The sequence below is a fragment of the Mus musculus genome, chromosome 3 (genome assembly GCF_000001635.26).
Source record: "Mus musculus strain C57BL/6J chromosome 3, GRCm38.p6 C57BL/6J".
NCBI lineage: Eukaryota > Metazoa > Chordata > Mammalia > Rodentia > Muridae > Mus > Mus musculus.
In genome coordinates, this window is record NC_000069.6 from 29,990,653 (window position 1) to 30,014,809 (window position 24,157).

At 40.3% G+C, this 24,157-nt stretch overlaps 1 protein-coding gene and 1 long non-coding RNA gene across 16 annotated transcripts in view; one reads left to right on the top strand and one right to left on the bottom strand.

Moving 5' to 3' along the window:
• Mecom (MDS1 and EVI1 complex locus) overlaps positions 1 to 24,157 on the bottom strand; it is a 558,464-nt gene that overhangs the window by 39,357 nt on the left and 494,950 nt on the right. For 11 of the 15 annotated variants that reach the window (NM_001370769.2, NM_001370768.2, NM_001361034.3 and 8 more), the window contains 3 exons: positions 19,111 to 19,245; positions 6,994 to 7,096; positions 2,834 to 3,050 (listed from right to left, as the gene is read on the bottom strand). In NM_001370769.2, the coding sequence (NP_001357698.1) occupies positions 2,834 to 3,050; positions 6,994 to 7,096; positions 19,111 to 19,245 (455 nt within the window). Of the gene's footprint in view, positions 1 to 2,833; positions 3,051 to 6,993; positions 7,097 to 19,110; positions 19,246 to 20,418; positions 22,854 to 24,157 lie in introns of those variants that run through there. The other 4 variants (XM_006535394.3, XM_006535393.4, XM_030252416.1 and 1 more) reach the window with 4 other exon arrangements.
• Gm52621 lies at positions 5,641 to 9,595 on the top strand. Its single transcript, XR_003954598.1, has 3 exons — positions 5,641 to 5,841; positions 8,930 to 9,091; positions 9,438 to 9,595. It is a non-coding gene; the product is annotated as a predicted gene, 52621 (long non-coding RNA).

Here is a 24,157-nt window from a genome sequence, read left to right on the forward strand (position 1 = left end):
AAGGCAATTCTATTGCTTCCATAGACACAGAAGCACACTAGCCAGTCTTCAGTCTTCCCTCCTTTTCATATAACTTAAGAGTTCATGGAGCTTTGGTCAGCAGCCCCCACCTCTGCATTAGCTTAAAAACTCTTAAGAACAAAAAGATGGATCAGTGGGTAGAGGTGCCAAGGATACCAAATTACATTCTACATAATTGAAGGAGAGAACCAATCAACTCCTGCAAGTAGACACACACACACACACATAAATTCAATAAAGGAATTTTAGAGATTTTAGATGGGGGATGCAGAAAGAAGATTGTATCACATTGAAGATGGAACTGTCTTCTCATGACAATATCAGCAACAATGGCAGCATTCAATGAAGAAGGAAATACCCAAAAATGTGAATTTGGGTTAAGACTATAGTATAGGATGCATGACCGCCTTCCACACTTGGAGAGCGGTGTCTAACTGCTTGATGGTATACTCTACTCGTCTGGTTGAGCTTCCAGATGTTACGTTTGGAGGATTCTGTACTGGGGTCCACTCAATGATTAACTGACAATTGCCTTCATCATGGAGTGGAGCTTCTTGGAGCTTTTGCCAGTGGTTGAATAGATCCAGAAGGTTCTTCCTAGGAATGGTTGCTATCCACTTCCCAGAGGAAGTGAGAATCTAGTTTTTTGTGTGCAGTAATATAATCCATTGTTCTTGTAAAAAAATCAAAGTGAAATAATTTATTTCTGGTACTAGAGATAGCACTTCTTTCTGTGGATTGTTATCTTACTGGCATTTTCTGGTCTCATTTTATTTTTTATAATATAGGGGCATGTTTATATTTAAAAGACATTATATAATTTTTACTATAAATTTACATTTTACTAGACATATATAGGGAATTTATTGAATTACACTCTTGGTAGATTCACATCTATAGAGATGAGTGTAAAGGGTATTAGGGAAACCCTCTTATTTTCCATTTTTCTTTTTCATTGGTAACTAACAAACTTGGGCCTGAATTTTCAAAGCTAGAGATGCATCATTTGACTCAGTCTTGATGAGGAAGTGGTTACACTTCAATGTTTCTTAGTCATCCGTGCTTTCAACTCAGTGACATTTGCATGATCCAGGAGAAGAAAAAGAAGTCAGGGCAGTAAGAGGAAGTAAAGGAAAAGAGGAAAAGCATCCAGGAAGTAAGGAAAGAAGGAAGGAAAGGGTGAGGTGCAGTGGGGGCTGTTTGTAGAACAAGGCCATTTGACACACCAGCATCCCCATAGAAACACAATGTGATGGTTTCACTTGAAAAGCCTAATTATGTCTTCCAAAGATTGTTTCCATGCATACACTAGCAAGATTTTGCTGAAAGGACCCTGATATAGCTGTCTCTTGTGAGACTACACCAGGGCCTAGCAAACACATAAGTGGATGCTCACAGTCAGCTATTGGATGGATCACAGGGCCCCCAATGGAGGAGCTAGAGAAAGTATCCAAGGAGCTAAAGGGATCTGCAACCCTATAGGTGGAACAACAATCTGAACTAACCAGTACCCCAGAGCTCTTGACTCTAGCTGCATATGTATCAAAAGATGGCCTAGTCGGCCATCACTGGAAAGAGAGGCCCATTGGACTTGCAAACTTTATCTGCCTCAGTACAGGGGAACAACAGGGCCAAAAAGTGGGAGTGGGTGGGTAGGGGAGTGGGGGGGGAGGGTATGGGGGACTTTTGGGATAGCATTGGAAATGTAAATGAGGAAAATACCTAATTAAAAAAAAGAAGTAATGAACACAATTATTAAAACCCTTTTGCAAAGCAAAAATGAAAGGCATTAGGTAGAAATAAACAAAAAGAAAACCTATTGACATCTCTGAACATAAAGTTGCATTTTGTAGTATAATTATCAACATAGTTTTCAAAGGGGGGGCGGGGGTTCCAGTGCTGGTGTTTCCTTCAGTCAAATAAAGAACATTCAGGAACTAAATTCAAAAGGCTATGCAAAGCAAATACACTGCTGAGATCTGATTTTCATCTTCTTAAATATTAAAGCATTGCTTCATTTAGATCCCTACAGTGCTGTTCTTCCCTTTAGAAAATGCTACACTGGGAACCTGAACATAGTCTGGTTCTTTTGTGGATATGCAATTTGATGGATGATTTGAGTTAAATCTGTGACCTATATGGATCTGTCAAAATTTATCTCTGAAAGTGAGCCTGAGATCTAGAATTTTAGCCCTTTAAATGAGATAGAAGTAGCTTTACTATTTAAATGACATCGAGGTAGCCTTGCTATTTAAATGAGGTAGAGGTCACCTTACTAGAAGTAGCCTTACTATTCTTGACATATCACTAGTTATTTTTTTCTTCTGACTCTGTATTTTTTTCCTCAAAGTCATAATTCCCTGTAAAGTTAAGACTTGAGTTCACTATAACCCTGCTTAAATCATAGTATCTATAGACTAGCAATATAGCTCAATGACATATTGATGTCTTATACAGTCAAGGCTCTGGTATAATCCCTAGGTTTAGGAGGAAAATGAGAAGGGGAAGGGGAAGGAAGAGTAGGGAGAGAAGGGGAGGGGAGGAAAAGAAAGATGAGGAAAGAGAAGGGATGGGGAGGGAAGGGAAGGGAAGGGAAGGGATGGAATATTTTCTGATTGACAAAAATGATCCAGGTCCACTGTAAGTATCTTAAGGACAAGGCTTTTTAAGGAAGCAATGATTCCCAAGCATGCCACCAGCACATCTGGCCAGTTGTTTTGAAGCTCTAGTCTTCCCCCGAGCAAACTTGTCAAACTCCAGCATAACACTTTGCTGCAGAGCACACACCCACGTTCACCATGTCTTCTCTAACCTTTGCAGATCGGGGAAAACTCGGTCACATTCCTTACAGTCCTGGTTGCCATGGATCTCTCGGAGATCGCTCTCACTCTCCAGGTTTTGTTGCAAGTCCTCCTCCACCATGGAGAAGGCCGAGTGAGGTGTGCTGCATGGGAACTTCTGGTGATCGGCTAGCTCTGCCTTGGATTCAAAGAGCTGGTCACAGTCCTCACAGCGGTGCTGCCGTTCTTCTGTAGAAACAGTGCAAGGATCTTTAGCTAGCAAGGTGGGATCCAAAAGTCCTCATCACCATAACCAGCCGTCTTATGGAGTTACACAAAACACAGCCCATAGTTTGCTTAGAAAGAGAGAGGGGGGGGAGGGGGAAGGGGAGGGGGAGGGGAAGGGGAGGGGAAGGGGGAGGGGGAGAGGGAGAGAGAGACTGTATGACAGTGGACCCACCCATACATGTGTACACACATAGAGGTTGCTATTGTGTGTCTTACTCTACTCCTCACTGTATTTTTTCTAAAACAGGGCCTCTCGCTGAACCTAGACTCACCATTTCGATACCCTGGGGATGCCCCTGCCTCTGTCCCTCCCTTCAATGGGGTTACTGATGTGCGCAGCCATGCTTGCTTTTACATGGATGCTGAGGATTCAGACTCATGTCCTCAGGCTTGGACAGCAAACACTTTATTTACCCACTTTGCCACTCCCAACCCTGAAAGCTTTGACCAGCATTTCTCCAAGTCAAGTTAACAAGGAAAGTAAAAATAAGAAATGCGAAGGACCCCATAAGATGTCTGGGAGAATAATGCACCTACAGAGGCTACCAGGTAATCTCCCCTTCAAGTAAAACTTAGCACCTGAATCTTTGTAGGTTCTCGGGATAATGGAAGTGGTAATTGCCTTTTACTGATCATAATCTCAAGTTTCAAGCCAATCCAGGAGTTACTCATATTCCTTAACAGCTAAGTATAAGAATATATAGGTCTGATTTTCACCCAATTTTTCAGATGACAGTACTAAGGCTTAGAGCGACTAAGTAATCAGTTATGGACCCAAAAGAGAAGTGGCTGGGTCCGAACCCAAACTCACTTCTTTTCCCTAAGCCAAAGGCATGTACACAGAGGCCCTGTCTGAGGTGCAATTATGCCCATCATTGTTAGTAAACCATCAATTACCTGGAGTGCAGCACAAGGTGTTTCCAGAACTCTTTGAGGCTAATTTATATTTCTCAGGAGCCAGCGATAATTGGCATAGCTTTGTTAGATAGCAAACATGAATTTATACTTTAAATCAGTAGAGTACATAGACGGTAATAGTTGAAAATACAATGAGCTTAATGAAGTTGGTTAGAAAGAGCACTGTTCCTACTCTTTCTACTCAATGGCTGAGAACCCACACAAAAGTCCACAGGTATGACCCAAGAGGTATTGTGTATACCTCGTGATGCCTAAAAACACCCATAGTAACACCATGACACACAGACTGTTTTGTAGACCCATAACCAAGGAAGACGTTATTCTTCAGTTATTAATTGACTAAGTGTTTGGGGGAAAACATTGTAATTGCCTACTGAGTTGCCATATGCTTTGCTAGAGAATGCGTGTGCAGGAACTCAGAGGCACATGTATAGCTGCAATGCCAAGACAAATGAACACACGGGAGCAATGGGGAACTGCATAACTCAGCTAAGCTGGAGAAACTGACTCACAAAGGGCTTTCATGGGTAACACTCAGCCAGGTGGGATGGCTAGAGGGACTCACACACGTGACTCACAGAGGGGTAAGCCTGTAGCCAAGTATGCCAGGGATTTAAGGCACATGGAAGGAAGGAAGGAAGTGAAGGGACAGAAGGGCATGGATGGTCATGTTAAGAAAGGAACAGAACATCACTGGAAGTTGGGAGCTGGGATGTGTTCAGGTTTGCTTTGTAGAAGAATTCACCCATCTGCAGTGGGGCAGATCTAAGAGGAAAACTACCAAGAGCCTGCTACCATAATCCACTGGGACATGGATTTAGCTTAAATGACACCATTAACAAGGTTACAAGGGTCCAATGGCAAAGGGCTCAGGTAGCATCATCTGATTGGACGCCCAGTTACAAGGTTGGGTGTACTCTACAATCAATCTCTTCTGCCATAGAGACATCTGATTGGATGCCCAGTTACAAGGGTGGGTTACTCTTCAATCAATCTCTTATGCCTTAGAGACATCTGATTGGATGCCCAGTTACAAGGGTGGGTTACTCTTCAATCAATCTCCTCTGCCTTAGAGACAGAAATCTCAACAGGAGCAACCAAAGAAACTTTTTCCTACAGTTATAACACTGTCTTATACATTCAAGATCTTGGCTTCCAATCTCAATCAGGAGCCCATAAAGAAAGAAAACTTCCAGGCTTTAAAATGCATAGAAAAAGCCCAATATTAGACAGCAAGGGCACTACCCTGGAGGCCAACTCTACATGCTAGCCATGTGGTCTTCCTAGATAACCTACATTGCCTTAGCCTCAGTTTCTCCATCTGTGAAATTCCTCACTCAGAAATTTTAATCTGCATGTAAAAGGTTAAATAGGATAATATATGCAAAATGCACTATATCCTGCATAAAGAATGCATATGCTTTAAATTTATTTTGTCTAGAAGTAAAAAATCCAAATAACCACTTAAACATTCAGTATTTGGTTATATGTTTCAGAACAGCCTGATACATTGAAACAACATACAGCTAATGGTTCAAGGATGAGTGTGCATGTGCGCGTGCGCGTGCGCGTGCGCCTGCGCGTGCGCGTGTGCGTGCGCCTGCGCCTGCGCGTGCGCGTGTGCGTGTGCGTGTGCGTGTGCGTGTGCGTGTGCGTGTGCGTGTGTGCGTGTGTGTGTATGCCTGCCCTGGAACTCATTAGGTTAGCTAGGCAAGCCAGTCAATGTCCCAAAGCCACACGTTTCCACCTCATAAGCACTGGGACTACCTGCTACCACTCTTGGATTTTGTTAGATGGGTTCTGGAGATCAAACTCAGGCCTACAAACTTACAAGGTAAACTATCTCTCTAGCCCCAAGAATACTTTATGCTTTAATGAGTATCTTAAAACACTTAAGAGTGGAATGAGCACTTCTATTTGGACCTGAAACACCTAGAACTCAATGACCATGTACAGATGACATGGGACACCAGAGGAGCCCGTAGCATGAAGCATGCTGTACTGTCTAAGAAAGGCCAGACTCCCCATTCAGGCTCAAACTTTACCAGGTTGACCGGGAAGTCTATATTTCTAAAAGCAATTTCAATGTCAGACTTCCAAAAGGGAAACACATGCCCCAAAGACATTCCCAAATCACCATAATACTTTACAAACAAACAAAATGGAGCCCAACTACAGGGGATACCACTTGAGTTAAAATAACTAGGTTTGAAAGCAAAAGGTCTCCCTCGAGTCACTGGAGACTGGCCTCTAACTCAAGTATTTTTGGTTCAACATACAGTGTTGAACCAAATCACATTATATTAGGAGACAGGAACTGGAAGGAAAAGAAAACAACTCACCTCCATGACACACAAGCAATCAAGATTTTGCTCTCACAGAGACACTTTGCCAGTAATAGAAATACACATGGGAGAGACAGTTGGTATTTGAAGAAAGATCCAAGCCTGGCTACTTATGGTGACTCTCAAGAAGTGAAAAGAGAAGGCTGGAAAGATGTTCGGTCGTTAAAAGCACCTGATGCTCTTGCAGAGGACCTGGGCTCAATTTCTAGCACCCACATGGTGGTTCAAAATCGTGTATCACTCAAGCTAATGGGATCTGACGCCCCCTTCTGGCTTCTGTAGGCACTGCGTGTACATTGTGCGCATACAGCCATGCAGCCAGAACACTCACGCACTAAACAACAAACTCTTTAGAAAGAGTGGAAAGATTCTTACAGAGGGAATTGTAACCAAACTTAAAGTGATGCTCTTGATCAAGCTTTCAGGTTTTTCATTATGTATACTTCAGCTTAGACCTCAGCTAACTGCTTTCTCCATCAATGTAGCCACATGTCAACTCCAGAAAATATCCATTCTGAGATAAACATGTCTGCCAAAATGGCACTGTGCAGCCAAGGAAGTAAAGGAAGAAACCACAGGTGCGAAGGACCCTCTTAGACATGCTGCTCTTGAAACCACTGCGCCTGGCACTCAGCACTCACCGTGGATGTCAGGCGCCATGGGTTCGTGCGGGTCCTCTTCACTCTTCATGAACAGCAAGAGCTCTTCCCCAGGCGCAATGTCTGCGACTACTCGGTAGAATATCTTCAAAGAGCAGGCACAGGTGGCAGGAAAGACAGACATGAGCAAACGTTAACAAAAGGCAGGATGCACCAGGGCAGCTTTAAATTTTCTCCTATTTTCATAAACATATTCCCCTTTATTTTTATTTTTACCAAAGGAAATGGTAATTTCTGTTTTATTAACTAAGAGAAGAAAATAATCTCCTTGTTGGAAAAAAAAAATCTCTCAAGGAGTTTACAAGACATTTCCAAATCCTAGCTAGTATACACACAAAATTTCATAATGTGAGTTTGCTGTGTTACCTATAATCTACATATGTTTAGAAAAGAACTTTTCCATCCTTGAATTCCTCAAAGCACCTAGCAGGCCACGTCTTTGCAAAGCTTAACACTCCTGGCTGTCCTGTCCGGCAGTGCCCTAGCTAACCCGGAGGGGCCCCTGCTTAGCAAAGGATCCTTTCTCTACAACAGACTCCAAAGGGAATGGCTGATGGATCGTAGCAAACTCAACAGCTATGGTCTCTGAAGAACAGAATCATTTTTCCCAAACACCACTCTCTGCTTCCACCGATGCAAAAGGTGATCCCCTACCTAGTCCCTGACCTTGTGCCCCAGCTCCCGATTGCAGCTCCCACATGCAAGCACTGTGCCTCCTGTTCACTCTGTGATCTGGCTGCTGATTTGGGTTCTTTTGCCCTGGCTTTCTCGATAAGGCAAGACAGACAGGAAAGACTTAATAAATCTGCTACTAGTGGGTTGGGGAAGCTGTGTGAAGAATCATAATCTGAAATATCCAAGATCTACTACCTACCTTTCCTAAGAGCTCAGTGACAGAGAAGCCGTGACCTCCTGTGTGTTTAGGCTCCGGACTTTTATCACGGATAAATGACACATTTAATCACAGATATCTTCAAGATATGTATTTACCTTACCACCAGAATGCTATCAATCATTTGTCTTATCCGGAGGTTATTTATTAAATAACAACTCTATAATCAAGTGGAGGTTTGGGGGGGGGGGATAAAAGAGAAGCTATACTGCACCTCGTAAACACTAAAACTTTTAGCCCTGTGAACCATCAGTGTGCATCGGCCCTATGTCTTTTCTCACACTTTCATCTTGCTCATGGTAACCTGTATTCTATTTTCCTGTTACCACACACCAATACTTCTACTAGCTAAACCTTAAATAAACAAGACTGCACTCCATCCCTATTATTCTGAACACCAGGACAAATGTAGGAGGAAAAAAATATATATAAAACAATAGGGAAGACAACTGCAACCAAGAAATTGGAAGAATAACCTGAAGAAAATGTTTGTTCATTTAAGACCAGCTTTGGACTGGCTCTGTGTCTGCTAACCAGGACTGTTTGGTTGTTTCAAACTGAGGAAATCTGTGTAAACTGGCTTATAAGATAAATGGAAATATTCCTCTATTTTTATATTTAACTATTTGTGTATCCTTTGAAATGCTAGAGGGCTTCAGAGAAGTATGCGCCTCTTTCTTCCAGTAGGTGGCTCTAAACTCCAGTTGGTAGTGATGGTGGTGGTAGTGGTGGTAGTGGTGGTGGTGGTGGTGGTGTGTATGTGTTTCTATAAAAAGACCAGAGCACAGAATTATGTGAAATTTAGGTATATTCAATGAATAATATTTTCTGCTTAGTCTCTTCCATGTTAAAATGAAGCTTTCTTTATTCATTAGTAGTTAAGCTAACTTAACTTCCTCTATATTGGCCATCAGAAAAGAGTGCTGAACACTGCTGTAATACAACCTGAGATTCTTTTATTTGTCTAAAAGTGAAATCTAGACTATTATAGAACAGGATTCTTCTACTGAAGTTTCTATTTTAAAGGGAAACGCAAAGCAGAACATGGTCACCTTGTACCCAGAGCCTACCCATCACTCTCCAGGGCCTCACAGGCAGAGGAGAGAATCCTGCTCATGAAGTTAACAGATGAAGATAATATCACTGTGCCCGTGTGCCTTCCTCCTTACACCTTTGAGTTAAACATGGGTAAGTACCCCGCTTCCTTCTTGAGTCCATTTCCCCTTAGAAAACAATGGCTTCTCTCAGCAGTTTGAATCACCTCTGTCCTGGCATCTCTTACACGTTTAACTTATTAGCTTCCTTTCCAACAGCATGCTAACATTTGAATCGTGACACATTCGGACTTTTCAGTCGCTTCTCAGAAACAGTGAGGTTAAAAAGACAAAGCACAGCAAGACGGTCAAAGAGAAGGATTGTATTGGCTGAGGAACGCTTCCCAGACACACATGTCAGGCCACTTTAAGAAAGTATTATGATATCATGATTTCTTTCCAGTCCTCTATTAATCATGTCTCTTTTAATTCCATTTTAGATTTACTCAATCCAATGTGAGCAGTCCAAGGAACAAAAGAAAATGATAGATACACTGCAACTATATATTATGAAGACAATTCTCTTTGCCGGGACATAGATCACTCCTGTAATTACCCTTTAAGTGTCCAGATTGTCATGTGAAGAATATTGAGTGCATAAAATATAAAAGACATGGAAGAGTGTTGACGTTGGCTTTATTTACTGGAGGTAAAAGGTGACATTCCAGGCCATGAAAGGCAAGGCAAAGCAGAGTGGATTTTAACTTCAGGGTGTTCTTTTCTATTTTAACTGAATTTTTATGGTGCTCATGAAACTGGGGTTTGAAAAGAACTGGCAAGCGCCAGTCATAACGAGGGCAAATTCTGGGCATGCTTCCCCATGCAGCAATAAGAATGTGCCTCGAAGTCGCACCCTCCACACCCTCGAGGGTCCGGTCTTCCACTCAAGGTGTTTCTGCCCCTGTGGTCCTTGCTGTCTGCCATTCCCTGGGATCTTAGAAGACCCACATTCAAACTCCATGGCCTTTTCTAATTAGAATGGCACCAAAGTATAATTCAAATACTTGAGCCCAGATATGCCTACGACAATAGAAATATACTATCAAGCTTTTGACATGTGAGAGAAGTCCTATAATACAAGACAAAATGGCTTTTCTTTTCCTTTTTTTTTTTTTTTTTTTTTTTTGTTTCCCCTCAAACTGAATTACATGGGAAAACGATGGGAGACAACCCTGAATGAACCTCCTCCTTCAGGAAATGCTGTGTCTCTATTCTCAGGAAATGCTATGTCTCTCCTTTCGAGTTATAAAAACATCTTGTGGTAAATAAGAAACTGACAGCGTCAGGAGTGGTGTGTGCAGGCGCTTACCGGTGTGGATGCTATAGACAGCCCGCCTTTAAGACCAGGGCATCCCCAGAGACTTGGCTGCACTGCAAGCCTGTAAACCCTGTGTCATCTGAGTTATGCAGCAGAAGAAAATACACTACTTTTCTGGGGTTTGTGCTGTGGAAAAAAATGGGAGTTGATTTGTCTGCTAAATTCCATAAAAGAGTTAACAGTTCTCCTTCCCCATTGTAGTTGTGTGGAAAAACTTAACTGGATCCAAAATTAAAATGTCCTAGGGTTTGTGATGAATTCAATACAAGTACAGAAATATTAAGTATTCAGAAAGAAGTTTCAACCAAGACAAAAGTTGTTTCTCTCTCTCTCTCTCTCTCTCTCTCTCTCTCTCTCTCTCTCTCTCTCTCTCACTCACTCATAAAGACTATGCTAAAATGAAAGGTAATCCCAGCACATAGTGGAAAGGCAGAAGAATGGTTCTTGCAGTTTGGGAGACAGGAACATGGAAATTCTAATATAATAATTGTGTTATTGAATATCTCAAACTCAATCGAATTATTACATATCTCAAACTCATTGATCTCTCTAGAAATCTAAATTTGATACATGATACTAAAATTCAGAAATAGATATTAAGAAAATGACTGAGTTTTCCATACAGTTAAACTTTTTCATAACATAAAAATTTAATTTTTCTAGCATACGGATAGACTGGTTTTTTTTTTTCTTTTCCAAAAAGCATGACTGATATCTTGGACTTCTGAATTCTTCAACTTAAAAAACTAAGGGTCTATAGCACTTATTTTACTAACTGACTTTGCCATAGTCTTTTATCACCAACTCTCATTGTATTTCCTCTCACTAGCAAAATTGATGACTCTTCAAAAAGAATCCTTAATTGTTTACATAATTGAAAAACAAGATGAAAAATAGTCAACATTGTTCTCCTTCATTATTAGTGACATTTATTGCTTAAGCATAAGTATACTTGTAAATGGGCATCACTTACTATAGATATAGTTATTATAATTAATATATTTTAAGCAAACTCTGAAACCAATTCTAATGCAAAAAAGCAAGTCCACAAGACAATACAAAGAATTTTTTAAAAATAGCAGTGGTATGGACAGAAGTCAGCCAATTCTAAGATTCTAGAGATCAACTGTCACTCAGTATTACACATAAATAATTTTTACTAAGACATATTATGTACTTTACATGTGACATCTAATAAGCAAAGTTCATATTTTCAATGAATTTAAAATTTTACATAAACTATTAACAATCATATGCATTAATTGTTAATGTGTAATGACCAGATTAACTCTAATTGTGCTTGATATAGGCCACAATTAATTATATATTATGTTTTTTATATATATATATATATACATACATACATATATATATATATCTTATATAAAAATAAAATGAGAATTAACATTAAGTACATGTCATTGGATGCTTAGTTCCTTCAGTTTCTTTAGCTCAAGAAGGCCACACCACAGAGGGTAGAGATGCTCAAAAGCATTCTGAGAAGAGTTAAGAGTCCACAGAAGGCTCTCAGACTAATTCAATTTTGTCAAGGCCTCTGTCCAACCAAATCTGCCATCAAGATAACGATATTTCCATTTGCCCTTACAAAAGGTAAAACTACGTTCTTATTCATTATTCTGCAGAAGAGAAAATTTAAGAATCTTTCAGAACAGCTTTGCTGATAATCTACCACACTTGGGTCACCTCAAAGTGTTATGTTTGTACTATTGACTTAGAAGGTAAACCGGTGTCCAGGAGAAAAAAAGAAACAAAATAAACCATTTACTCTTTAAAAGATGAACAAGGCCTCATTGTTATGGTTTTCCGTTTATGTCTCTGGTAAAGCACTGGAAGTTTTATTTATGCATAATATTCTGCACTTGGCATGTTTAAAAATGACAGAAGTGTGAATTATGAGTGACCTGCAACCTATTCAGGAAGTTCTAATAATTGAAATAATAGAGAAATATACTCCCTGCAGAATCTATATGAAAAATCAGCTTTTTCAGACTATCACTGTTTTTTTCCCCTTTCAAGCTGTCAGTTGATTTCTCCCTCCTCCAACTCCTAATGTTTGGCTGGAGTGCTTTATTCTTCTATAGCTTCATTCAAAGGACCACGCAGGAGCAGGGAAAGCCAAGTGGAACTTGTGTATTTGGAAGTGGCTGGGAGGGAGTCTGAGTGACAGTGTCCATGTCTAAACAGAGTCAACATTTGGTGGGAACATAGCTCTCAGTCTTGGTGCTGCAGAGACAGCCTGGGCTCATACACCATATGTATATACACTTGACCATCCCAAGAAGCACAGCCTAGACCCCTCATCTACCCCTAGAGCAATGTGAGAAACCCTAACTCAAGAAAGCTATAGTGAAGTCAAGCTTTTGACCTCTGGATAAAAAGATCCCAGTGTACATTCTGAGTCTAATTTTACAGGGAGGCAGAGAAGCATCTTTGGAAGACAGACATGGGCAGCCAGGAAATAAGCCCTCCCAACAGAATGTTAGCTTTATCATGGTTAAGCCTTGCATAAGCCATACACCCTTTAGTTTCTCCAAACAGAAGGTGTTCTGCATCTATCTTTATAGCCACAGAGAAAAATCAAGACATAGGGGATTGGAATGGATAGAGGTAGCCTTGTGTCCTCAAGCTTGCCTGGCATGTATGAAGCCCTGAGGTCAATCCATGTGCCTAAAATAAATAATTGCATTAATACACACACACACACACACACACACACACACACACACACACACACACACACGAGACAAAGTGGGGTTTCCCTCTTTTAAAAACATCCAGTAGAAAACATCATTGAAGTTTTTTTTTTCTTCTATGCATTCTCAACTCATTATTAATACTATGAGAAAACAGCCAAATATAATTTAATGAATTAAAGAAGACAAATTTGATTTCGGGTTTAGTTTCTATAAAAAGAAAAGAGCTGAAGAGCCACTTAGTGTGCCTTTAGAGCTGTTTACCCAGTGTAGAAGCCTGCACCAATATCTGAACTAATGTCTCAGGATCTCCCCCACAGGGCCCACAAGGAAGGTGCCTGTGTAAGGAAAGGGCTTACACATATTGACTTTTTTTTTAATCCTATGTAAACCAATTGAACATTCCAAGTCTTCTCTGAAGCTTTGGCAAAAGTGCCACAGTCTCATTACAAAGAAGCTAAAGATCATCTCTGGATGGTGTCCTTCCAAGTTGGAGGCATTTCTTATGCCCTTGACCACCAAGTTCTCCTTGGTGGCTTGTGAAACCTGCTGATGACCACCTTTCTGGCTTTGTACCAGAAAGAGCTAGAATCTCCTGAGTGCTTTATGTTTTCAGCTCTTCCTGAATGAAAGATGATGCAAACATTGATTATTAAAAATGTACACGTGATGTAGCAGGTGACTTTCAATTTAATATGGCATAATACTTTAGGTCACCATTTTCAAGGCACAGTGTCTGTGATTCCCAGTGAAAGGCTCCTGTATGTATTGTGCCACCATCATGGTCTGAGCATTATAGACAGGAAGGGAGGTGGGACTGTTTTTCTCATGCAAATATCAAACAGCAAACTATGTCCGAGGCAGTTTCATCTTAGGGTAAAGGAAGCAACTTATCAGGCAGATAGCATCCTCCAGGGTCAGCTCGCACGCTGCACTCAAAGCTGGTCCCTGGGTACTGCCAGCTGGCATTCATCTTAAAACAGCAGAGTACAACTTTGGTATAAAAGTAGGATTTGACTTAAAAGCAAAGCAAAGCAAATGCCCAAAGCCAATAATAACTTTAACATCAAAAGAAAGCATAGGGAACGTGGACAGAAATCCTTGTAGTGGAGGAGAAATTAACAAATTACCTGACAGTGGAGGCAAACATATTCTACAAAGTGGGGGGAGCCGAGGGAGCTTGCCGTTCTCTACACTCGGAGCTTTTGGCCTCATTGTTTTTGCACCGTGTATATTAAGTGAATGTTGAAGGAAAGTGGATTTTCCTCTCCTCAGTAAAAGGCCAAAGAAAATAAGTTAATAATTGAGCCCATAATAAGCTTGCAATAACAACACTGTTCTAGTGTCAGGCAGTCCGATAGCATCACTCATATGAGCCTGAGCAGAGTGGAAGCGGGTGTGCCAAATCAACCATGATCGTCCTGGAAGCAGTTAAAAGTTTATAAGGTAAAGCACAAATGAGAACAATGCCCATTCCAACTGAAAACACTGCAGAGTCTTGCTGCCATTCATTAACCACCAGGGAGCTGGCAGGATCGCCTAAGTGAATTCTGCCTTCGTATTCTTTGTGGGGCACACATTCTTCTATATCTCGTTGCTTCAGAATGGACAACAGGCATTGGGTAATCTCTTATTAACGTGTTTCTTTTGATTGAGAGGCAACAGTAGACTTCTCTCATTCTAAATACCAGCTGACAGGAGCCAGTTTAAAAATGAAAGTACTTATCACTTTGGGTAAATGACAAGGTTAACAATACCTTGGCTGCCTGAGAGCTTTCCTACATTTGAGGACCATGTGAGGGCAGGAGAGAATTCAAATGACTATGTTCCTTTCCATGATGCAGAATCCTAATACACACACACACACACACACACACACACACACACACACACACACACACACACACAGACAGACAAAACATCCTACAGAATATGCCTAGGTCATTCTGATCACCATAATAGAAAGACTGGCTTGGTTTTCATCTGAAAGATCAACTTATGTGTACTGAGTATTAATGGCCTCTCTCAGGGAAATTCAAAGAGTCTGAGTTTTCGGGGGTGGGGGGGAAGAAAGATGCTTCAGGGTAAAAAAAAAAAAGTACACAAAACTTGTGGCTATATTCAACGATGATAAGAAAAGCATTGCTTGTGGACAATAATACCCTGTAGGTAGGCATGCCTTTGATTTTAGGTAAAGAATATAGAAAGGTAAGATTAAGAGGAGATTTATCAAGGATGGAGAGAGATGCACAGGTAAGATGAGACCAAGTCTAAAGAAATGTGCTACTTATTCCAATCAAACTGGTTTGTAAAGGGGAGCTATGTAAGACTTCAAGAGAAAGGTATTATCATAACAAGAAATTTTAAAAGCCTGAGCAAATCATTAGATGTCTGGACTATTTGACTTTAACTATGTAGTAATGGGAGGAGCTCCTGGAGATAAAGAAAAATCTCTGAACAATTGATAAAGCTCTTTCAGGTGTCCTTTCTGTGTTTGGTCCCCTTGAGGACTGAGGTTGGGACAACTTCCAGTATCCAACTTAACTCCTGCCTTTGCTGCTGCCCCGCCCTACTGCTCAGAACCAGTTGCTGCTTCTGTAAGCCACCCAAGCTCTCTAATGTGTCCACTCATTGTCTGTCACTGTGAAGATGTCCCAGCTCAATACTGGGTGTCAGCAGTGAAGCTATGTGCTGTTGAATACAAACTTTAAGGAACATGGGAAAACAATCTAGACACCAAGAGGCAGGACACGTGGATGTTTGAATGGTCGTGGTATTCTATGGGTTGTCTGTGATTGAGGTCTCACTCCCCTGGTGTCTTTGGTGTGGCCTTCCTTCATAAAGATAAATTACTACAGTTAACTCTGTACTTCCAGTTGGAGAATACAACATCAGTCAGGCTCACAGCTACTTAGAAATTATGTTTTAGCAGCAATGCCAGCACACCCAGAATTTCCATCCTCTCAAACATCACAGCAATAACTCTGAGAATGTGAAATAAAAGGCCATCTAAAATCATAAGACCTCAGTCTTTTCTAGGCAACAGTGTCAAAAAAAGACACTATCTTTTTAAGGCTCACTCTGGTATGAAAATATCTGAAAGTAAAACACACACACACACACACACACACACACACACACACACACACACACATCTGAATCTGTTAAAAAGTTTAAACCAAGGAAAATCACTTGGGATAAAGTGCTTATGGAAAAGTAGTGGGAAATGGTTAATTGTGTGGTCCCTGTTTCTATTTTATGACACAAATCAGATTACATTCATTATTAGCATTACTCAAAAAACAAAATCCACCAATCAAACAAGGCAAGCATGGGTTTGATCCAGGACGCATGTTTTGACAGTTTCCTACTCTCAATTTCAGCATTATGGCATGCATATTTATTTTCTTTTGTAGATCTTCTCCTTTCATACAAGAGTGAAGCTGATTTAAATCCATTAAACTTTAACTTAAACATTAGAACGTTTTTGAATATATATATTCACCAAAACAGAATGTAGTATACACGCCCTTCATTTGTTCAGGATAACCATTACTTTTGTTTACTGGGCCATCTACAGAGCACCAGACTTAGATCAGAGCTGAAAGGTTTACCTGCAGTTCTTTAAGAGCCTACAATATTTACCTATTGTGCTATCATAATTCTTTTAAAAACTTAAAATCCTTCTAAGAATCAGAGCAAAAAGGACCATTTTTATGACTTATTCTAGAATATTACAGGTTTGTGCTGTGCAGGAATGGTTGATGTCACTGAGCAGTCGGTCCCCTGTGCAGGGCGTCCCTTGATGTCTTGGTAGTAAATGAGTGTGTTTATGATGTGATGAACTGTGTCTATTCACCATTTGGCAGCCCCTACCATGGAAAAGAACATGCAGCGATAGACCTGGAGAGTCTCTGTTGTCAGCACTGTCTCATTGTACCTGATCTAACATCACATGTCAAAGCTGTCCAGAGATGTCCATCTAAATTGTCTTCCTGGACTGCTTATGAGCTTATTAGTAAAGGAGTTTATAATCTACCTGTGCACAGTATCAAGGTGCTTGTCCCCCTTTGTTCTGTTAGCTGGGCCCAGTATAACATTCTACAGAGCCATACCTGCCACACACATGTGTCTCTCACCTTTGACTTTCTCTCCTGTTTATGGATGAGCCTACTTGACCATGAAATATCAGTTTCATCATTGTGTTATTTGATGTACATTCACTGTGTTATCATCTTAATTTTGGCTTGTGTGCCACAGAGGCTTAAAGTGAATAGTTCTAAGAAATGATAAATATGAACCTAAAATCAGTGTTCAGTCTCTCTCTCAATTACTTTTGCTACTTCTTCAGTTAAAACAAGTAAACATGATGTTCTTGAGAGAAGGTTAATGTATTTTCTTTGGAAACAATGCCTACACAATGTGTACTCTCAAGCTAATTACAAGTGACAACTGTAATGAGCAACCTTATTCATACATAGTCAGGAACCATGGGACTTTTTTTCAATGCAATTAAGCTTTGCAAAAGACTTTATTATAAAACATAAAAGTCAAATTCAAAATTGGCTACATGTGGCCTTGTATTAGCTACAAGTAGCCTTCTTGAGCCATCTTTTCACTGACTATAAAATTGTTTTAGATAAATACTGAAACATATCCATTTTTAGTAAATATGAACAGCAAATAATCATTATGATATATATGTATATATATATACATAATATGTAATTATATTATTTCATCTTAAAGGTATCTTTTGAGGTCCTACACTTTCTTTACTAGAAAACACAGCAAAAACATTTTACCCCCTCATAACACCTAACCATTTCCCATACTTCTAAACAGTAGGTGCTCAAAAAATATTTGCTGCTGGTGGTGACAATAACTCCTAAGACAGACTTGGGATATGTTCTGTTCAAAATCAATAACTAATTTAATAATATTTTCATTTGTCAATAACACTTTGTTCTCTTACAGCAAAGGGAAAAACTCAATTGATGAGTTTATTATTTTTGATTATGCTGACAATTTAAGTGATTCCTATTTAAATGTAATTTTACAACTTACTACCTCATGTTTCGTTTAGCCAGTAAGAATTATCTGAGAGCTGGTGAGATGCCAAAGAGCAACCTCCTAACGATGACTGAGACTCTTGGGCTCATGATGCTACACAGCTTTCATTCAGAACCAGCTAATTTAAACTTTCCTTTTTCTGGTGTTGTGGGCTGCCAAACAACCATTTCTACATGGTCTTAGAAACATGTTTAAGTCACCATGGGGTTAAAAACACTAGATGACTGTAACACAATTACATTTTAACCCAGTGATGTTTGTAAGAAGAAAATCAACAGGATGAGGCTTCCCATTCTGTAGGTACTCTCAAAGTTCAAAGACTTGAAATTCTATTAAGTGTAAAATTAGTTTTATGATGATATTACGGTTTGTATTTCATAGTTACTTTTCTTAAAGTCTCACTGCTTGATCATCCATAAAGTCACAAAATTCTCCAATCGTGAAAACTTTAAACTTATACATTATATAAAGGAAAAGTATTTTGACTATTCAAAGAGTAAAAAAAAAAATCTCATTTTATTATGCTGACTTAGAAAATTAACTATAATTATGTATTCTATAATGTATAATTGATAAGTCGACACCAATAACAGACATATACATCTACCATTTCAAATAAAACTAAAACTATTCATATATCATTTACAAATTCTGTACAAATTCTCAAACTGTTTTAGCTCTATACATCCTATGAATGTATCCATTTGGATGATAAAGAAAAAAAATGTAACAGTAAGTATCAAAGAAGAACTTAGGGTCACAATACAACAACTGCAGTATTTATAAAGATGCTAAGACAACATGAATAATCACCCAAAGAAAACATCCGTGAAAACAAGCAGAGCTGAATATGTCTTCGTTCTGCATCTTGGACTTGTGTGTTACCTTCTGCCGTTATCAACAAACAGGCCACATGGGTCTGCTGCAGCTCCCTGTTATTTTTACTCTTCAGGCTTCCCTGATACGTTAGTGCTCTCAAAGAAAGGCAAGAAAATCTTTACAACATACCTGATCATTTATCTGGCATGCAACAAGGTTGTGCTGATCATAGCAGCCAGCGAATCTGATGTACTTGAGCCAGCTTCCTACATCTGGTTGACTGGCATCTATGCAGAACTTCACATTGCAAAACTCATCTAAGATCTGGGAGGAAGAAGAAGAGAACAATAAATTGCCATATCGGTCCATTGCAGCAAGTAGCCAGTTCCTTGAAAATATTTCATTGAAATGCATATTCTTCCTTTGAATCTTTACAAGAAAAAGGTCAGGCAGCACACATAATATTAAAGGAGACATAAGTTATGCTGCGTTTACAAAAGACATAAAGCAATCGTAACAGCACAAAAACTGATTAATTGGTTTCAAAATAAGCCTGCTTCTTTATTATCCATGAAAAAACTCATTAACTTAATTTTATTCATTGTGTTTTTACAGAAAAGTCATATAGAGCAGCATGTAGAACATAATATTTCTAAACTAAACATTCAATATTTAGGTTTGGATAATTCAACTGTCAATACTGTAGCTCTCTATAGTCTCTTCTATAAGTGGGTGAAGGTTTATACATATTTTGTCATTTTAATTCGATTAAAAACTTTCATATAACTATTATTAAATTTCATTTATTAGTTTGTATTTCCTCACCATAAAATTATACTCTTAGCTAAAGAACTGCCTCATAGATGCTTCTAACCAAAATAAAGAAAAGAAAATGAAATTTATATAAATATGAACATACATGCAAAGTATAACCTAAGACTTAGTTAACCAACACCAATACATGTTTTCATGCCACATACAGCAAACAGAATAACAAAGTGGTTTACAGGTAAGTCCAAAATTGGTAGATGTCATCACATACTGCCAGTATTGCCTTATGACAATGTTTTATCATTACAGACAACTTGTGCTTGGCCCATTTGAAATGTTAATATTACTAAGGACACTTAGGAAACCTAAAGTGAGACGGGAAGCTTTTAATTTTAAGGTTTCATATACTCAAATCAAGCCTTTTCTGAATCATTAACCTCGATGACTTAATATTAAAAGCTATGGCGTCATTGAGCCCATGGTGGAGAACTAGGGGCTGGTAATGCTATGTCAGTCAGTTCATGCAAACTGTGAGGACGCTTTCTGCTCCAGACGAAATAGCATAGTCTACAACAAAAACTAATGACTTAAATAACCCTTGAACTCTGTTCCTGCTATACTATACTGCCTGGAAGTTAACATGAAACCCTTGGCTATATGGCCCGAAAGCAGTTTTACATAGAACTCCAATAACCATCCACTTGCAGATTCAAGTCATTAACTCACCATAAACTTCAAGAACTCGGTTCTGAGCGTTCCAGGCTAAAGCACTATGAATAAGTCCTTGACCATGAGGCCCTCAAAGGGCAGTAAGTCGTTGCAGGACTTTAAAAAGAAAAACAATAACGGAAGAGAAAGACAATAATTGCTCCCTCCCCCTCCTTCCATCTCTCCACACTAACAGAGAGTTAAATACCCTTTCTATGGAAGACACATTTTAACAAATACGTTACTTATAAAATTCCAGGCTCTAAGATGTTCCTTCAGCTCTCAAGGCTGAGCAATGCAAATGGCCCTGAGATCTCTCCCAGTCCCAGAAACAGAGTGAATAATTAGCACAGATTCTAAAGTCTGCTGCTCTTCTTTAAGTGGGATTGTTGTTTTGTTTGGGAATTTATTCTGATTTGGGGTGTATCGTTTGTTTTCTTGACTGAGAAGAAAAGGGGTGGGGAGGCATGTCAACTGACACACCAAAGAAATATTTAATAAAGGAAACTGGTGAAGCCGCTTAAATGCTTCCCTGGTCTCATCATATGCTGCAGAAAGACATGGAAAACTCGTTCATTTCAAAGTCAGGAATCCTCCACCCCGCTCAGCTTTCAAGCAGAGGTAGGGAATTAAAGATTACATACTGTGCACATAAAATTATAGGTGTAATTTTATTTCGTGTTAACATCCCTGCTGCTGCCACTGTCAACAGGGAGGCTAATTAAAAAAAAATCATTTCCAAAGAATGTCTCTCTCTTTTTTTTTTAACATAATGTTACACGATTATTCAAAGGTTTCACCACCATACTGATTCCTTGCTCTCAATATTCCTGCCCCAAGGCTGCCTGACTGTCTCCACTCCGGGCAAGTTGTCCAAGTTATTTGCTACCACGACTTCATGTGTGTCCAAATGTCTCAGTCACCTCAAATCTGAGTAAGATAAACAGCGCATCTTCTCCCTTCTCCGGCTAACACAGTCCTGCCTTTTCAAAAGCTGTTAAGCTTCAAAATAACAACAATAATAATTTCTTTAGGTGGACTTGAGAAAAAGGCCCTTTCAAAAAAAAAAAAAAATAGAATAAATACCCAAACGAAAAGGGGGGAAAATCCCAGACTGTAAGCCAAAAGTCCGAATGTGACTTTCTCAAGGCAACACACGCAGTTGGCCAGTGAAGCTGTTACTTGGCAAGGTGAGACTCCACCGAAAGCCACTTCCAAAGTCGCTTGGCTGGTGCCAGGAATTCTGACTTTTGGCAACCCCACCTTCTGCGTCCCCGAACCTGACCGACTGAACGTAGGAGGGAGGGGAAGGAGGACGCGAGAGCCGAGAAGGCGGCAGCCAGCCGGGCTGACCCACCCGAGGCGGCGGAGTCCCAGCGACCAGGGACGCTCCGGGGGCACGGGGACCTCAGCGCAAACCCGGGACGCAGACGCTGTCCCCAGCGACACCCTGCCCACAGCCAAGACTTTTTAAAGTGAGTTCGCTTACCTTCCGATTTCTACGGCCTCAACTCAGCAATCAAAAGCAATCACAGCAGAATTAAACAAAAATAAGATCAGCAGCAGCCAGGTACTCGAGTTGGAAAATCTTTTCAAAGAACACCCGCTAACATTTCGAGATATTTTAAAAGAAAAAAAAATTTTTTTTTAAAATAAAAGCCTCGTGTCTCCACTTCCAAATGGGTGTCTGATAAGTTTGTCGTTCCCTGGGAGCTGATCGCCAGGACCACGCGTTTCGGATTTATTGTCCGCCAACAGTGTTTTAAGACCAGAATTGAGCCGGGTTTGGTGTATTTGGGTTTTTCCCCTCTTCCTAAATGAGCTCGCAGCTATTCCTTCTGGTCTCACTACCTCCCTCTTTCCTCACTTTCTCTTGCTCTTATCAGCCCGATGTGTAATGAAAGTTATCTGAAACCTACTAAAACTTCTCCCACTCCTCTGTCGCAGCTCCAGGGGCAAGACCCGCAGGAGGAAAGTGTGCGAAGGTAGGGGGCCTGCCAGGCCAGGACGGCCCCCCAGGTCCTCCCAGAGCCTTCTCGGGGCCAGACCCTCACCGGCTCGTCCCCTTTAGCCACTCCGCGCCCAGCCGCAGGGTTTCTATTTCATGAACTGTCTCTTTAAAGGGGATCTGCTCGGCCATCCAGAAAGAAACCGGGGCGAGGGAGAAAGGGAGCTATCTCCAGAGTGGTCGGAAGCCAGACGACGGGCTCCTCTTTCAGTAAATTTTTAAAGTGACAGCAGCCTCCTCTGGCGGGAGAGGTCACAAAAAGGTCGCCAAGACCCAAGTCCTATAGGGACAGACTGATTATAGATGCACCATCCCCAGAAACATGTAGATTTCTGCCGATAAACAACCAATGGGGAAATTTCTCCAGGCAGGATTTGTTTCCCCAGGGAAATCTCTTTGGTTTTGATGTCCTGAGCACAAGGGTGTGTGTGTGTGTGTGTGTGTGTGTGTGTGTGTGTGTGTGTGTGAGAGAGAGAGAGAGAGAGAGAGAGAGAGAGAGAGAGAGAGAGAGAGAGAGAGTCTGTGTTAGAGTTGGGTGGGGGATGGGAAAGATAGGGTGGAGAATTGCTTTCAGGGGTGTGAGGGTGCCTCCCCAGGCAGGCTGGTAGTTTGGAAGCTCTGAAGAGGGCCAGGGCAACTCTTAGGATAAAGAGATACTGGCTCGCATTAAAAGTCTCAAGACAGCAGCTTCAAAAGTGAAAACTAACACACATTTCCAGTTTCCAGTTAAGCATATTTTAAAATAAAATATAATTTAAGTTTCTACTTAAATTTATTCCTTTCCTTTTTATAGTTAGGTCCCCAGAAATGTGTACATTTTAAAAATACCCCTACACACACACACACACACACACACACACACACACACACACAAGAACAAATCTTAAAATCTAAAGCATTATTTTCATATCTCTCTCACAAATAGATTGTAGTAGATTGAGAATATTTTCTAAGTTATTCAAAAGGCCATGACTTCCCCAGAGTCAAGTTATGCAAGTGGTTGCTTTTAGTGATTCATATTTTATATATTAGATAACTTTATAATAAGTTTGGGCACTTTCTATCAATACAATGCAGAGATGACATTGGGTGAAAGAATTTGGATAGAGGATGGCAAAATATAAGAATCCATGTGTTTATTTGTAGATAAATTTGGAAAAAAAAATGTTAAACCCACCGCTTAATTGAGAATAAATGCTTTTGATGAGAAAACTCCATTTATAAAAGCAAATAGAAAGATACAGCTCACCTACCCACCAAGAGAAGACAGAAACACCTCCAGGACAACCACCCCCAACCCCCACTAGGCAAGAGAACTGCCTCTGAGCTAAATCGCCAGCCCTCAGATCCAATTTATTCTCAACTCAACAATGGAAAATTTAGTAAAATGCCTAGGTCTAGGAACAGGTACTTGGGAGGGGTGGAGCCAGCTCACAGGCTTAGAATGTGTGCTGACATTAAACTTTTATCTATGAATCAGGACTCACAGTACCACCCACATTTCTTTCTCTCCAAGGGCAAGTTAATGTGAAAATCCAGTAGATCTTTATTTTCCCCAAAATGCTGATCAAAAAACAAAAATAGTGTCAGAAGACAAGGAAGCAGGTGACAGTAAATGACTAGAGGTGGTGACTAATTCATTTTGGTGGCCTGTTATCTATGACACTGAACTGTTATTTCAGATAATGGCCATTGTTTGGCGGGGGGGGGGGGGGGGGGGAGGGAGATCTCACAGCAGTAGTAGGTAAG